Here is a 17,453-nt window from a genome sequence, read left to right on the forward strand (position 1 = left end):
CTCCATTATGATCACCATTTTCATTCATGACCTCATCAATGGATTGATAACTTTGGTCAGGTCCCACTCCTTCTGGAGGAGATGACCCCAATGTGACCCCATGACCTTCCATCCCATTAATCCTTTTTTGCGCTCCATCTACAGAGGGCATCTTCTGTACTTTGGCATACAGTTCATTATCCGTTTCCCTCGGTTGATTGGTAGACATGACAGGTGCAGGTGGGCTCGGAGGACCTTCGACATTTGACCTCATGTCATGATTCCCAGCGGCTCGGACACTTCCTCCGGGGGGCCTTTTGACTTGCGAGTACAGATCCGAGGCTTTGCCTGAGGCTCCTCTATCTTTGTCAACCTGAGCATACACTGCCCCTGTTGTGGCATTGGGGGCGCTTCTTTGGGCAGTGCGAGTTGTTTGCCTGGTGGATTTCTGGGTGACTGCATAGGGCTGCATATCATCATCTTCTTCATCAGCGTCAGCAGCTGCAAAGTTAAGTTGACAAACAATTTAATTTATATCATCACAGAAATATCTCAAATTTAAAGGTCACTTCACTCATCAAGTAAACCACACACTGATGACTGCCAGATAGGGCTATCAAAGAAAACCATCAAAGATAGTCATCAAAGAATACAACAATATGCTATTCCAGTTGAAATCCATACACCCCCTTTGTAAGACAAGATAATTAACCTTCCACACAGGGAGTGTGAATTTCAAATGGGGTCACCTGGAATGGGCAAATCCATTTGAAAGCTACACCACCTGTGTGGATGATTGAGCTCATGTCTTCCATATGAACGTGTGAATTTCAAACAGGGTTACGTGAATGGGCGACTCCATTTGAAATCTACACCCCCTGTGTGGATGATTGAGTTCATGTCTTCCACAGGGGGTGTATGGAATTCAACTGGAATAACCCATGAAGTGCCTTTTACTCTATTCACAATCACCCAGCATGTGTAGAGACCATATACACTACGCTGAGTATAACATGTTATGAGATTGTTCGTGCTTTTCTAGTGTTCAGTATGAGTATGACCCTCTTAATGAATAATCTCTCTCTCTCTCTCTCTCTCTCTTTTGTACACTAAATAAATTTGCATTTTCACTTTTCCAGAATTTCATAAGTTTTGTCAATGACTTCAACAATACTAACTCTTTGTGACCAAAATAAGATAAAAAATCCATGACTTTACATGATTTTTGATGGTTTTAAAATTTCAATGACATTTCCAGAAACCTGCATGGACAGTACCAGCTGAATTATCAACCTCTAAGAACTTATTTGATTGGTTACAAAGAGGGCTATACCATTGAACTAATCAGAGCTATGGTAAGAATAGTCAGTAGGACTGAAGAGGAGATCTAAAAGCTTTATTTTGATTGGTTAATCAGGTAATTAACCAATCAGGAGCTCTGTCAGGAAGAAAGTAGTGCCCATGGGGTTAGTATCATTACCTGGTGTTGCTGCTGCTACTGCTGCACCTGGCGGTGGCTGTGGCCTATCGTTTTCATTGATTTCCTCATACAATGCTGCTCTTGCTATTGGCGCCTGCTGCCATCCAGGAGGTGGACTAGCAACCTGCTGCTACAAGATAAACATAAACAAAATAGAAGTTATTCAATGTGATCACAACATACTGACAAATATCCTCCGCCTACAATCCATGTTTGTTTGTTTGTTTAAATGGTCGCTCCATGTGGAGACACACTTGGGTCCTGATGGGACCAGGCTCAAACAAAATGCTCAAGCCAGTATAATGACTAAAGAGAGCGGTGTTAGTGCTACTGTCTTTTACAGTGTATAGCCAATTTGCCATGGTTGCTATCAAGACTGCCGCCCCCTCATCGTCAAGTGTCTGGGTTGGCACCTGAGAAATCCGGTATCCAGTGGTTTAGGTCAGCACAGTTATGTCAGAGACTGCGCAAGTTGTGACGAAATGTATTTTTTTAACACATATTTTTAGAATAGCAGAGCGCAACCTTGTCATAATGGTGCGATAGGACACAGACGTCGATAGGAAGTCCTGGTATGGCGCAGGACCAAAGTCGCTCAGGAATATTTTCATGAGTCCAACATAATACACATACATGCGCAGTGTTGATGACAAAGGATTTAGTCTAGATTGCTACCCCCTGACCGATGAATTGGAGAATGACCGTTGGTACATGCTGTATTGGAGGATCGGACTTTTGACCCTTATGAAAAACCACCCAAATAGCTTAACTGTCCTTGTGTGCTACCCATATATATTTGAAAGGGTTGATCCTGGCTGCAAAGGTTTATTTTGGTATGTCTAGGGTATGCAATTCTTAGCACAAGTCCTTAAATTTTTTGTTTGAAATGGTCAATAAAATTAATTTGGGGCCACAATGGTTACCGACAATCTGTACCACTCAATGTCCAGAAGCCAGTTTGGCACTTATGGATTCTATCAAAGTGACCATGTACTGCCTAGTGACACCTAATAAAGGTCTGTGTCAACCAATAAATGGCTGATGCACTCATACTCTGAGTAATTTGAATCCTTGCCAAACCTATCAATCACTATGATGCCATATAAGCTGACAAATTCATCCACTATCACTGCCAATGTTAGGGAACAACCCAAATGTTTGATGATGTCCAATAAAGGAAAGTGCTTTCGTTAAGAGGCTGCATGACCTCCTCCCTTCCTCCCTCCCTGTAACATAAGTGTAAAATATTGAAAATTCCAACCTCAAAAGATCAACTTTGACCAATATTTTAACTATTTTTTTTAAAAACGTAATCAGATTTTTTGACCCCCCATCAAAGGACTTTCGTTTATAGGACGTCATTGAACTTTTGGATTGTTCCCTTATATACAAGGTTGAAGGGTATGACGTTACCAGTTTCTGCATGGATTTAAATTCTATTATACTAGTACGAAGGTCAATTTTCAGACTTTTAATTACAGTTGGCAATGTGATAGTGGTGGCAAAGGGGAACATTGGGCAATTACAGTTGAAAACCACACACCCCCTGTGGAATACATGACGTTAATCTCACACACAGGGGGTGTAGATTTCTAATGGAGTCATTCATTCAGGTAGCCCCATATGAAATTCACAATACCTATGTGGGAGAATAAAGGGGTGTAATTTCCCAGTCAAATTTAACGCCAGAGGTATGTTTAAGTTTAGATAGTGTGAACAAAAATGTGGTGAATAGTGGTAACCACACTAGTAGAAATGTAATTATACTATCATATGGGGCATTACTATACCTGTTTTTGCCTGTCATAAAAATTGATCGAGCAGCACAACTCAAAATTTGGAAACATTGTTTTAATGGTAGTCCAGAGAAAAGAACAGGAAAAGATTGCACCATGTCCATAATCATGTCTTCCATATTAGGGGTGAATGAATCAATTTCAACTGGAATAGCCCATTCCATATTAGGGGTGAATGAATCAATTTCAACTGGAATAGTCCATTCCATATTAGGGGTGAATGAATCAATTTCAACTGGAATAGCCCATTCATTTCAGTGCCTAGGTCATGAATGAGTATTGGTAAATCTGATACAGTTTGTCCACTCTGAAGTACAAAGTGACAACACGCGCGTATACAGAGCGTAAACAGTGCGCAGTGCCGCGTCTCTGCTGCAGGTATGCGTCCGCATCGGTACTTTGTACTTCAGAGTAGACTGACTGTAGGCAGATTATATTAAATATCTCAAATACAGTGCCTTGGGTAGAGTCCGAAGTTTTCCGCTTTTACGGAAAACGGAAGAAAATCACGGAATCGGAGGTACAACACGGAAAATGACATTTTGGTATGATGTGACAAAAATTGTTTTAAAGATAAGAGAAATAAATGTTAAAAACAATCATGAGTTGTGTATGTCAATTTTTATAATAAAAATACTGTTTAATAATACCGAAATAAAGGTATATTACCAAGACATGACCCCCTATATCCCTTCAAAAATTGTAATAGTCGGCCTATTATTGTGAGAATATTCCAATCAGAGCATATTAATCGCGATATTGAACACTTTATTGTGACATTAATATCATTGTTTATACATTTTAAGCTTCATTCATGACACGGATTTACAAATTTTACAACACAGATTACAACACGGAAAATGGATTTTAGAAAACGGTAAATTTTGGACTCTAGCCTAGTATCATGAATGAGTATTGGTGAATCTGTTAGGCAGATTTTATTAAATATCTCAAATACAGCGCCTTGGGTCTTGTTTTTCGCAGGGTATAATATATAGTTTATTCGGGTACATTACAATGTGAAAATCAGATTTTGCACATCTTCCCTCTGCAATAGGCATGGTTATAGGAGGCAACCACAAAGTTGCTCCCATTTTCTAAGAACTACTAGTTGATCCAGTTGTGCGAGTCAATAAGACGCCTAAACTCAATTAAACATGAAAGGTTGAATTCAATGGAAAGATTTTCTTTAGGCTTATAACTTTAAAGCGATTGCTAACAACTGTTACTACCATGACGTGTAAGGGGCACTCTACTAAGTTCAAATCATACTATATGTAAGTCGTCAAATAAAATATCCTGTATTACACACATTCTATTTAAGTATTATTGTTCTTGTGACCTTCCTGGTATAATCTGATCCACTCCAGCTAAAGATGACAGATGTTGGTTGGCAGCAGTGTCCGAAATATATAAGGGGAAAATGGAGGTTGTCCTTCTAAGCTAAGCTAGATTCTGCTAAAACATTTTAGTTGTCCCCAAAATGTGTCAAATTTGTTTGATGTTTTTTTGTTTGTTTTGTTTTTGCTCTGGAAAATCCGTAGATACAATTTATGAAACCTGTGCTAGCTTCAAAATTCAAAATCCACCATTCTGATAGTGCAGATCTTGGTTATTGGCAACAGTGGTTAACTCAGTGAACTGAACATGCTAAACAAGCAATTTTCCTCACTGGAAAACAATGTGGGGGCTTAGGGCCTCCCTCCATCCAATTTGAGCTCAAAACCAAAGGTTTTGGTTGCAACATCAGTGATTTGATCTAAAAAACACAAGTTTCAATGGTTGACCAGATTAATTTTTTATACAAATGTAGGAAGAATAACCTTAATCTCCCACACAGGGGGTGTAGATTTCAAATGGAATCCCCCATTCAGGTATACCCATTTGAAATTCACACTCCCTGTGTGGCAGATTAAGCTAATGTCTTCCATGGGGGGGGGGGGGGGTATGGATTGCAACTGCAATAGAACAATTTTTACTAACAGTAACACCTGTTATATGTGGAGTATGTTACAATACAGGGTTTTGATATTTCAAATTGTCATGGTTTTATCACAAAACAAACCTAAACAATATTTTCAGATGACCCCTTCTATACAATAACAAACTTCAAAACCCTCTATCTCTAGGAAAAGTGGATTCATCCATATATGGACAATTGACAACCAAGTTTGGCAAGTTTAATGCATATACTACAAATCTGTACTGAGTCACCCCTGATCAGGATATGTCCATCAATATAAAACAAGGCTATCTTGATTGATTACACTATTGGCTTACTATAATGATGGGAAGTAGGGGGAATGTACAGGAGCTCTGGCAATTTTCTCTCAATTTGTAATCAGAATTATAATAGATTCCATACGATGGGTTTAGATGCAACAGGTGATATACACCAAGGTAATGAAAATCTGCCCTTTAATACTTGCTTTTAATTGACACCAACTTTACAAAATCCTATGTATATTTTTTTTTTTTTAACGACAAGGGGTTGTTAAGAAGTTCATAGAACAGCAAAAATTCTTTCTATCTCACTTTTCAACAAGATCACACCTTAATCTCAATTTTCTTTAAACCTTCTTTGCCAACAAAATCAAAGCCTTCCAGCATTGATCATCAACAAACCTGATATTATGAAGGTCAGATTTAAAATTCTAAAATAGGTTTCACTATTAACTGGAGCCATGCCTCCGAACCACTATATGGTTGATTTACTTATCAGATGCCTCTGTCGTGAATGGCAGATTGACAAACTGAGAATAGGGTACAGGACATAATCCGAGAACAGTCCCACTCCTGCTTCAATTGATGGCTTGTCTTAATTTTGTAATCAAAATTGTATGATATATGTGACCCATCATATCGAAACACGGCAGTTGTCGTCAAAAATGAACTTGTAGGTTTCTTTGCCAAGTTAAAGGACTGCTTTTCAGCTTTAAAATGATACTTCTTTCATCAATGTCGCATGTAGAATGGTGATTTTATGTGACAAATAGAGTTCAAATTCCTTATTATTTTCTTTATTTATCGAGGCCCTTTTTCTTTATTATCTTTAAATGTGGTTTTCCGACAACTGCCGTGTTTCGATGTGATGGGTCACATATGCCCAGGTCTCGAAATAAGAAGAAAAATCAAAGGGTTCTCTGGACCCTTGCCTTTGAAATTTCAAGGGTCCTCGCCAATTTTGATATTTCAAAAGAAAGAATTAGCTACGGCGATCACGGTATGTAGATTGTAGAAAATTGAAAACCCGGGTTGAAAACTTGATGGGAAACTAAAATGAAAGTGTACTCAGGGAGCTGGACCTATAATGTGAACCAGATTTTCCTGTGGAACATTCAAACTAGGATTTTCTGCTCTTTGCATGGTTTAATTTTTACGGGTCACGCGGACCCGTACCCTAGGAAATGTGCGGGTCCGCGCCTACTTTCACGGGTATTTGACGCAAGGACGCGCCTTATTTCGAGCGCTGTATATGCCTATGATTGAACATTCACACTGGGGTGGGATTCGCAAAAATCTAACTTGCTTGTAGGAAGTGTTAATTCACTTCATTGCGCTATTCCAGTTGAAATCCATACACCCCCTATGGAAGACATGATATTAATCTCCCACACAGGGGGGTGTAGATATCAAATAGAGAAAAAATTTGAAACTCACACTCCTTCTATGGAAGATTAAGGTAATATCTTCCATAGGGGGTGTAAGGATTTCAACTGGAATATTCCAATGTGGCTTTCTTTGATGACTATCCTACACTCACCTGGGGCCCGGGTTGCCTATTGTTAGGCAGTGGTGGCGGTCTTTCTGGCTGCGACTCATCTGCCCCTCGTTGACAGTTTCAGATATCCCATCATAGTCGTTCTCGCTTATAAACTCATAATGGGCCATTGAGCACGCTGTGTGCTCGGCTTGTTGGCGTGCTCGCACAAATTCAAGGCTTTCTCTGGCGCTGACCTGGGATATAAACAAAACAATCAATAGGCTTACTTGTGAGAAAAAATTTGTTAAGCTGTTTACAATATAAATGTATTTTAAACCTGCTGCTATACGTATAACTCAAGTGTACCCCACCCCTAATAAACACCCCAATATAATATCTTGAGTGACAACTAAGCACCCAATGCAAAGTATTAAAGAATATGGAGAAAGATCCAACTTCCCTCATATCAGCATTAAAAGCTTTTGAATCTTAGTCTCCTCCGTCACCGCTTGGGAGGCACTCCATACAAACCATCGGCCAATATGATCTCTTAGCATTTATACTATATTCACAAAATGTCAGCTTTCTTTTGCGATATACGTGGGCATATGTTATGAAATCCTAATTTGTCTTACACTTATATTCTGCATGTTCTTTATTCATCATTTTTTCCTGCTTAGTTCGTTCTACATGAATGTATGAAAGAGGGTGGGGGGGTGTTTGTATGTATGTAATTGTATTTTATTAGACAAATTAAGAAACTTAGGCTAAGGTTAAGGGGTGCTTGTTCAGGCCTTTTTGGCCTTCTGAGCATCTCCTCATTCAAATGTGTTGTTTTTGCTGTTATTGTATTGTTGTATTTTGAATGAAATAAAGACTGATTGATTGATTGATTGATTGATTGATTGATTGATTAACAAAGCAGGGTTTCTGATTTCTTTGATTTTTTTAAAAGTTTTTTAATTTAAAAATCTTTTTTTTTTAAATCAAAACTGTGGCGGATGGAGAATTATCTAAATCAGAGCTGGTTCATGCTTAATTTCCGAAACAAAAACAAAACAAATCCGCATGACAGTATTGAGTTAGAATATTTCTGGAAATACTAAAAAGTAGGTCAAATTATAAAAATATTTAACAAATGCTCTCCTAGATCGTCACATTTAGTTTTTGAAAAGTAATAAAAACACAATAAATTATACTATCACAAATATTTTGTTGTGCTGTTATGGTCAAATCACATTGTTTTTAAAGATTTTTTTTTTAAACTAAGTATTTTTACATAAATCTGATATCACAGTTTATCAGATTTTTATCCTTCTAAATATGACACTTTTATATAGATTAGATCAATAACTTCAAGAAGTAATGAGGTTTAAAAGTGTCCATAAATCACTAGGGTTTTACACTATCCTATTATTTGACTCAACTAGTTGTCATTGTCATTTCTTGCTAAGTATTAGGCTTACAGAGCAAGGAGAAAGGCCCATTGGCCCTCATATCAAACATTAAAAGCTTCTGAATCAGAGCTGGTTCATGCTTATTTTCCCAACAAAAACAAAACAAATCCGCATGACAGTATTGAGTTAGTCATTACAATGACTCTGTCGCAAGTTATCAATTTAATTTGTCAAGTATTAAGTTCCTTACTTAATTTCCTGTTCCAAACTAGGCTAGGCCTTGTCAGTGTTGCCTGATCTGCGATTTAATAGCCCAATTGGGCCACCTTTGATGATTTCCCCTGCAACTTGTGACCATTTGCTATTCTAGTTTTTTGTTTGTTTTATTTCTTCTTTAACCTGGGACACTCAATCAGTTGAAAATACACTTAATCAATCTGTTCTTCCTAGTGTCACAGGCCAGTTGGGTGGCGTTTTAAAACATTTTAAACACTGACCGAAGTAATTTTTCCCAAACAAATCAATGGCTAAGACAAAAATTGGGCTACTTTTTCATCAATCTGTTCCACAATTTGGGCTGAATTTCTTTGGCAACCCGGGCCTAGTGTGTATGTACTATATCAATTAGGTACAAATCCCTTAATGTCACTCTATGAGATAGCAGCAAACAATCAATCACTTGAACTTACAAGTTGATCTCAGTGTCATGATAATCATTTTGGGGGCACTAACTAGTTATAAACAAATTTGTAACCACATCCACACAGTGTCTCTGCTAGATATTGAGGTTTGCCTGCTATCAAATTTGATTTAAAAAATAAACCAGACATAAAACTTACCTAAAATACTAGATTTCAGTGTTATTGCCCTATACTGAGTTTAGCACTTCCACATAATTCACTTTTACCAATCGAAATTGTTTGATTGTCCATTAGTCCCCTCCAAGGGGTAGGGTAAAGCGGATTTACCTGGTATAGCAGAGCAAAATGCTCCCCATTTAGGCTACACAAATTTCAGCTTGTATAGCAATTTTTTACAATGTAAACATTACAGAAAATTTTCAAAGTAGGGTTGGTCGATCAGATTTCCAATACATGTATTCTAAAAAGTAATAGCCCAATTGGTGTGAATTGGTATATTTTTCTAATGCATATTGCTTTATTCATGTTTTCAAAACATTTTAGAAGTGTAAAGAAACCATTCAAAAAAACCTTTTTGGAATGTCAAAAATGTTTGAAAGAATAAAACTTTTTCTGGAATTTCAACAATTAAAGAGTCGGTATTCTTTTGTACAGCTCACACACAACCATTTTTTTCCAGATTTTCCAGGTTAGGGTTGGTCAGATGAGGACAATCAAACAACTTTTTTTCCCTTATCCAGATTTTTCACTTACCGTATTTCGTCAAATAGTCGCCCCCTCAAATAAACGCCCCACCACTTTTTTCAACCAAGATGTTTAAAAAATGCCGATATTTCCATGCTATCTTGTGTAGTAAGCTTACCAAGTTGCGCACATGGTCGATAATAGCGTCAATAATTGGCGAAAATATGGATCAGAAACCCGGAAGTGAGCCAGAAGTCAGTGTTTCTAGTTCATAGTTCGTCATTTTAGTGTGTGTTTTTAGTTTACCTAATGATTTTAACGGGAATTATCGTTCTAAAATTGACCTTGAATAAACTTGGTCTATCACAAATATATAAAAGAAGTTGGGCTGTACATTGAAAACCAATGGATAGCAACAGTTTGATACAGCCTATGTGCTTTATGTCCTTTACAGATGATGTTGGGACTCTTAAGATATGCTTTACCTCTCTATTTAGATCCTGCTTAAACCTTTGTCTTTGTGCTGATGTACATGGAGACTAAATGCACAATCTAAGAGAGAAACCTTTAGAATTGAGAAGCCAAGTTTTTCGAAAATTTTTGTTTCTCAGTTGATAAAACCAAGCCTTTCACATTTGAGAAATCTGGTTTCTCAATTTGATAAACCTAGTTTTTCGATTTGAAAATCCAAGTTTTTGACAAACTTGGTTTCTCGGTCGATAAAACAAGTTTTCCAAAAACTTGAAAACTTGGTTTCTCAACCATAAAACAAGGTTTATTGATGAAAAACTTGGTTTGCTGATAGAGCAACAAAGTTTACAATCAAGAAATCAGGTTTCTCTTTTATTATGTATTTCACTTGGCATATCTGTTGCCAACTCCACTTCTAATAGCACCTGTCTCCCATTAAAAGTCTGATTCAGACTCTACTGTAAAAACATCGCAGCATCGCACAATGAAATTAAAATGTACCGCATGGTGCTGCAATGTTTTAAAAGCATGTGGGGTCTCTATCTCCTTTTATGGTCATTCTGCCGACCTTGATTTTCCAGCAGCCAATCACAAGTGTGCACGACCACGATATCACTGACAAAATTTCCACCGCACAATGAAAAACTTCACTGCCGAGCTCATAAAAAGCTGGCTTAGATTTCAGTTTTAAAAGCAATGGAGTCTGAATCGGACTTAAGAAGGCAGTATCTGGTTTGCAATTACTGCCTTTTTACTTAAAATGACAGAATGGGCTATTCCAGTTAAAAGCCATACACCCCCTATTTAAGACAGTAGATTTCAAATGGAGACTATGGAGTCACCCATTCAGTAACCCCATTTAAAATTCACACTCCCTGTGTGGATAATTAAGATCATGTCTTCTATAGGAGGGTGTATGGTTCTCAACTGGAACGGCCCAATGACAGCAACCTCTGGTCAGACTCACCTGTGTGTAGGGTTTCTCTTTCACTTGTACATTACTAGGAGTTGTGTTGTTCTGTTGACCATCCTGTTGGTCATTGGCTACAGCCGCTGTACCCGCTGCTATGCTGGCAGCTAGCCCTGACTGAGAGTTGATTAGTTGAGGTGACCCTGGTGGAGCCGGTGATGTCCGGTCTGCATGGTGGGACGGGCCGGGGGAGTTACCGACACTGGGTAATCTGGAGACACAGACAAAATTGAAATGTGATTGGACAAACAAATAAAAGACAACAATTTGGTTGATCAAATAGGATCATTCAAAAAGTTCTACTACAACAATTTTCAAGTTTGTAAAATGATCTCATGCACGAGACAAATAAAATAATTTGAGAAATTACATGACAGTTTATGACAGTTAAGACAGAAATTTTTGAATGACCTATTTAAATCAAGATGCAAAAGATACACCATGGACAACCGTAAAAATGCTGGTAGTATATTTGTTTGAATCAGTGACATTCGGATTTGGTAAAAGATAACATGCTGGTCTTGTTAAAATAAAAGGAAAGAAACAGAAGGTTTACTTTGTTCACTACAAGTTGGTATATATAATAGAATGCCAATACTCATACATGTATGATAGTCCCAGGCGGCATAGGACACGCAACACGGACGTACGAGGCTGGCGAAGATACAGGGCTGACAGCCCCATTCACAATACACGGTTAGCGATTATAAATGGACAATTAACATACTTGCAGTGGGGTACTTTGCAGAACCCCAACGGTTTTAGAGTAAGATAATTTTGCTTTGACACCACATAACAAATTTAGAATTGTTTGTGAAGATTTCATGATTATGTGTTAATCCAATGGCGACGCTAAAATAGCGATATCGCATCCACCATCATCTGGATAGTCCCAATATGCAAAAGGCTACCCCAACTCTAGCCAGTAACCATAACTTCATTTGCATATTTGGGACTATCGTTACTCATATGATGCCTTTACTGAAAAGGACTACCTCTCAACAGGCTGCATATCAGAGGGGTAATGGGTGTAATGTGGTATGGGTGAGGTACTACTCACTAAAAATGGGTGACAGGGATGCTTAGCCATATTGATTTTAGTTTCCAACTTCTTACTAATTACCGGTATCCCTTTTGGTGGGTTTATTGGTATGCTGCCAACCCATTATCCCGTTTTATGTATGAATACATTTTGGGAAAATATCTTAGAAAATGACAATTTTTGTTAGAATTGGGAGAAGACTACTTGTCTGACCCAAAGTTTCTCAGGTCACCCCTTTTGGGACTCTTTCTAATGTCAAATATCTCACTAAAACTGCTACTTTCATATATTGCCGAGTGCAAGCCACCATCCCTGTCGATTCAAAAGGGCTACACAGTATCTCTTAATGATGTTTCACCAGAATTATCTTACAATAATCATCATCTACTAGTAATACAGATTAAATACATGCAGTAAAAATATAGAGAAATATACATACTGAATATGACCTAATTAGCTGCTTTTTCTACAACAATTTTGGTACAAACATGAGTCATTTTTCAGATGTTTCAAGAAAATACCTCAATTTCACCAAATAAAATGTTGTAAACATTTTGTGACATTGTGACAAAAATCTGGATCTCTGGTGTAAAAATGGGTGCAATTTTCTTGGACAATTTAGTGTAAACATGGGTCAGACTCAGAGGCACATCTCTACCAAACGAAACTTGAGTACATGTGTACCTCAGAACTTCCAACGTAAAATTGTTAAAAATGGACAATTCCAGTTAAAATCCATAGACACCGTATGGAAGACATGACCTTAATCTTCCACACAGTACAGCGAGTGTAATGTGAAATAGGGCTACCTGAATGGGTGACTCCATTTGGAATCTGTGTCAGACTGTGTCTTCCATAGGGGGGTATATGAATTTAACTTGAATTGCCCAATCAAAGGAAAACCATGTGGGCAGGGATGTATTGTGGGTTGTTTTTTGTTTTTGTTTTTTTTAATTAAATTTCATAACACTCGCATTCACCCAGAGAGCTAAATAGGTCATATATGGTACACTAAATATAACACTATATACAAACACAGTAAAACTATAATGTTAAAAATAGAGGCTACATTTATGTTCCCATTTAGTTTCATTTATTTATATTAATTTTCCTTACTTATAAAATTTATGAATGGTTTTGGTTTTGTGGACTGCATTGGACACTGCAACAGGTTGGTCATCCCTGCTATAGAAATATAATGGAATATAAGTTTACTAAGAGTAACTTTAAGTACATGGAAAACAAGTTTACTATAAGAGTAACCTTAAATATATAAAGTATATGACTCTATGGAAGAGAGAGATATAATTAATAGGACGTTTATATTTCTCACCTACAATGTATAATACTACCCATTTCGGCTGATTATGTTCAATAATACCAAACCCCTTCTATATCTTTTCTGGTTGTTATGAAACTATTCGCTGTAGAAGTAGTGATGTAGTATTCGAAAACTGTTTTCACCTATTGTTATGGTAATTATTCTACAGCAAATACCACCAGTGCACTGAGCATTCCACTCACTGAGTGATGGGCAAATGTGGTGTCCGGCAAATAAAATTAAAATTTTTGGGGCACGGTGGCTCAGTGGTTACGGCGTTGGACTCATAATCTGAGAGCCTGCTTTACGTGTGTGGGTTCGAGTCCCCGTCCCGCCACCGTGTTGTGCCCTTGGGCAAGGCGCTTTGTCTCGCTTGCTTCACCCCACCCAGGCGCAATGGGAAGCTGTTAGGGGTAGTCACAGTCGATGTACTGATTAACCCTGCGCCATTTGTGGGCAGCAAATATGGTTCCGACATATTCTAATAACGGCGGAATAAATGTAAAGTGCTTTGAGGCTGTTTATGGCCTAAAATGCTATAAATATCTACATTTATTTATTTTATTTTTTTTAGTAAACAAATGTGACCCAATCTGATCCAGTCGGGCCAAAGTCGGAAATTTTGGAAAGTTACTACCATAAACGTGCTCAGTACATGATGAAGTTTATGAACTCTTGTTGAATCCCCAGGTCTCTTGAATCCTTGGTGGCAAAGTTATGAACCTTTTATACGTCCATTTTCTTATGTTTTTTTGCCAACGTTAGCCTGATTGGACCAAATTTGGTCACAAATTGCTCCAAATACTTAAGGAGCCTTTTAAGGTGCTAAAGCTTTTGTCTAAATTGTTAGTCCATTTTCTCCAAAAATCAGCTAATACATTCCCCACATAAATCTTGGTTCCACAAGCATTACTAACCTTTGTGTGTGAGTGGCGGGTGAAACTGGCTTAATATCCATCCCGTTCTCTAGATCCGGCATCTTTTCCGGTATTGCCGGTGGTACATCATCGTCTTCATCTTCCTCATCTTCCGCTAGTTCCACACTCCGGTGACTTGCTAGGGGTGAAACCCTGGTTGCTGTAACGCCATCCCCACTCATCAACTCGGATGACGATGATGCAGTGGTGGGTCCACCGTTCTGGACATCTCGTACACGGGCGTAGCCGTTACTTCTGTCCACACCCTGATATGATACAAGATGGATTATAATTGTTAGTAGAATTTAGGTGTTGAATCCATTCTTACAAAGACTCTCATGAAACTAAAAAGACTTGCATGCAGTGGTAGTACCAGAAGGGCATTGGGGGGAGGGGGGGGGGAAATATGTTGCTTTGTTTGCTTGTTTTGTAGTGGGAGGGGAAAAATCTACAAATTTGGCAATATCTGCCGGGTCTGCCCTAAATAATGAAATTTTCAGTGGATTTAAACTGATGAGGAGCAAAAAGTTGAAATTTTCATAATTTTGTGTCTTTTACTGGGGGCAACAGGCAGGGCAAGAGTTCTGACTGGGGGGCATTTTCCCCCATGCCCTCCCACCCCCTTCGTGCCGCCAATGATGAGGGAGCCAAGTGGGGAGATCCAGATGCCCCCTCCCCATGGTGCTGACATTGGCTGTGGGTGAATCAAAATCTTGACTTGATCATTTCTGAAATTTGAATGATTCACTACAAAATTCTTAATTGCAACAACTAAGATTATCATTTTTACTTTCGGTCTTTGAAGCAAAACCGATATTATTACCAAAATGTTTCAACCCTTTTTCCACTTTACAATTTTACTGCGATGCTAATTCTTATTCCTACTTCATTGCCCAAGTTTTTTTTAAATTATTAAAATTTTAGCCAAAGTCAAATGGTGCAGTGTCCCTTATTCCCAATTCAGTTTCTATTCCCGTTTGTAAAAAAAAATATCACACTGAATCTGTTTATAGTTACTGGGTGGGTCACAAATGTGAAACTTCATCATAAATACTCTACTGATGATACTAAAATAGCCAAGTTCACAAATGTGGCATGCCACAAATGTTTAATAGCACTCACATTTTTGTGGCTGGCTGGCCGATAGAGGTAGTACTATCTTACATAGGAATGTTACCAATCATGTTAAAGCCATTTGTAATGATGAAGAAAGTGAGTCATATGGATCAAATTTAGTGTGCAATTTATAATATTTGATAAGGTTGGGCGAAACTACAATTCCGGTCAAAAGTATAATAGTTGGGACCCTTGGGTAAAAGTAGGACTGTTTGAAACCATATTTCTGTTATACTTGACATACATAGTGATGTGGTCGACATGCCTTATGTCGACATAATGTCGACGCCGGCATCGTGTGCCGACATGTCGACATCAAAAAATCATGTCGACAAAAAATTTTTTTTTTTTTTTTTTTTTTTTTAGTTTTTTCAACAAATATTTTTGGCCAGAAAAGCAAGTATATAGGCCCAAACTGACTTGTTATTCAAGGTTGGAAACCAGAGAAATACTGCTACTAAAAAAAAAAAATGCCAATTTTTTTTTACAAAGTTGGATGAACTTGTACATTTTGATTACCTTTGCTTCTATTGAACAGTCAGGGACACATTGAATTAGTATGCATTGCTAGCTGTTCAATAGAAACAAAAGTAATTAAAATGTACAACTTTTTCCAACTTTGTAAAAAAAAAAAAATGGCATTTTTTTTTTTTTTGAGTAGCAGTATTTCTTTGGTTTCAACCTTGAATAACAAGTCAGTTTGGGCCTATAACTTGATTTTCTGGCCAAAAATATTTTTTATAAAAAAAAAAAAAAAAATTTTTTTTATATTTTTTTTTAGAATTTTTTTTATGTCGACACACTGTCGACGTCGGTATACGAATTATATCGACATGTCGACAATAAAAAACGGTGCCGACCACATCACTAGACATACATGTACTAAATTTTCACTTTCGCTGACATATAAAGTTTCGCATTCTTTGGTGTGAAGTCTGAACCCTTGCCTACTATTGCAACCCTCCCCTTGCCCCACCAATCAATGTTGGGTGTTTCTAGGGGTACATGACCAAATAAACAACTGGCAACATTGATCGGGGGCATATTAGAAGAACTTGTATCAAAGTGTTCCAACCATGTTTCAGGGATTGTAGCTTTTGGTATCAATTGGCATTTGATGGCAATAGCCCATTAGTCAAAAGGGTCATTAGTCCAAAAAGGGTTAAAGTAGGGTTTACAGCATTTTATATTAGGGTTAGAGTTAAGGTTAGGGGTATCATTAGGGTGTAGGGTTGGTGTTAGGAATAGGGATAGGTTAGGATTATTGTCAGTGTTAGGATTAGAGTTATGGTTTGGTTAGGTTAGGTTTGTGTTAGGGTTGGAGTTATATGTAGGGTTAAGACAAGGGCTTAGGTTTATATATGTTAGGGTTAGGGTTAAGTTTAAGGAATGGGGGTTATAAGGTTTATACCAAGTTATTGGGTTTTTGGACTTATAACCCTTTGGACTATTGACTTGAACCCTGGTATCCTGGTAACATTGAATATTTTTGGCCTACAATGTATTATTATTCGTGATTTTTTACTTTTGTAAATGGGGCAGGGGGAATACCCTCTATTTCCCTCCCTGGTGACAGTAGCAAAAAACAAACAAACAAACTAAAAAACAACAACATTACACTGAAATGCATACAGATGTTTCCCAAATCATTTTCTATACCCTTTTAGGTAGTATTGAATCAGTGTCCAAAAAAAGTTTCAAAATTGCTCCCCCCTTTTTTTTTGACCTGTGAAAATGCCCCCCCACCCAAAAAAAAAAAATTGCCCTACCCCTCTCTATAATTCAACACCAAGGGGGCACATAATTATTATTGCACTGTGTTCTCCTATCTATTTCATCCTCCATGGAGATTGAGTGTACACAAGCCATGGAACTGGGGCAATAAATAGAGCGGAACAGATCAATTGGCTTGACTAGATAACTCTCATGCTTCATT

General features: G+C 37.8%; 1 protein-coding gene across 2 annotated transcripts in view; it reads right to left on the reverse strand.

Annotated features, from left to right (window-relative positions):
* Positions 1-347: 347 nt before the first annotated feature.
* The window catches only part of LOC140170311 (uncharacterized), a gene marked incomplete at its 5' end in the record, with an annotated part of 33,910 nt that continues 16,804 nt past the window's right edge, over positions 348-17,453 (reverse strand). Inside the window, 6 exon segments of one of the 2 annotated variants that reach the window (XM_072193679.1) lie at positions 348-480; positions 1,460-1,589; positions 7,019-7,212; positions 11,119-11,332; positions 13,280-13,348; positions 14,402-14,667. In XM_072193679.1, the coding sequence (XP_072049780.1) occupies positions 1,544-1,589; positions 7,019-7,212; positions 11,119-11,332; positions 13,280-13,348; positions 14,402-14,667 (789 nt within the window). 2 annotated transcript variants of the gene reach the window in all.

The sequence above is a fragment of the Amphiura filiformis genome, chromosome 14 (genome assembly GCF_039555335.1).
Source record: "Amphiura filiformis chromosome 14, Afil_fr2py, whole genome shotgun sequence".
NCBI lineage: Eukaryota > Metazoa > Echinodermata > Ophiuroidea > Amphilepidida > Amphiuridae > Amphiura > Amphiura filiformis.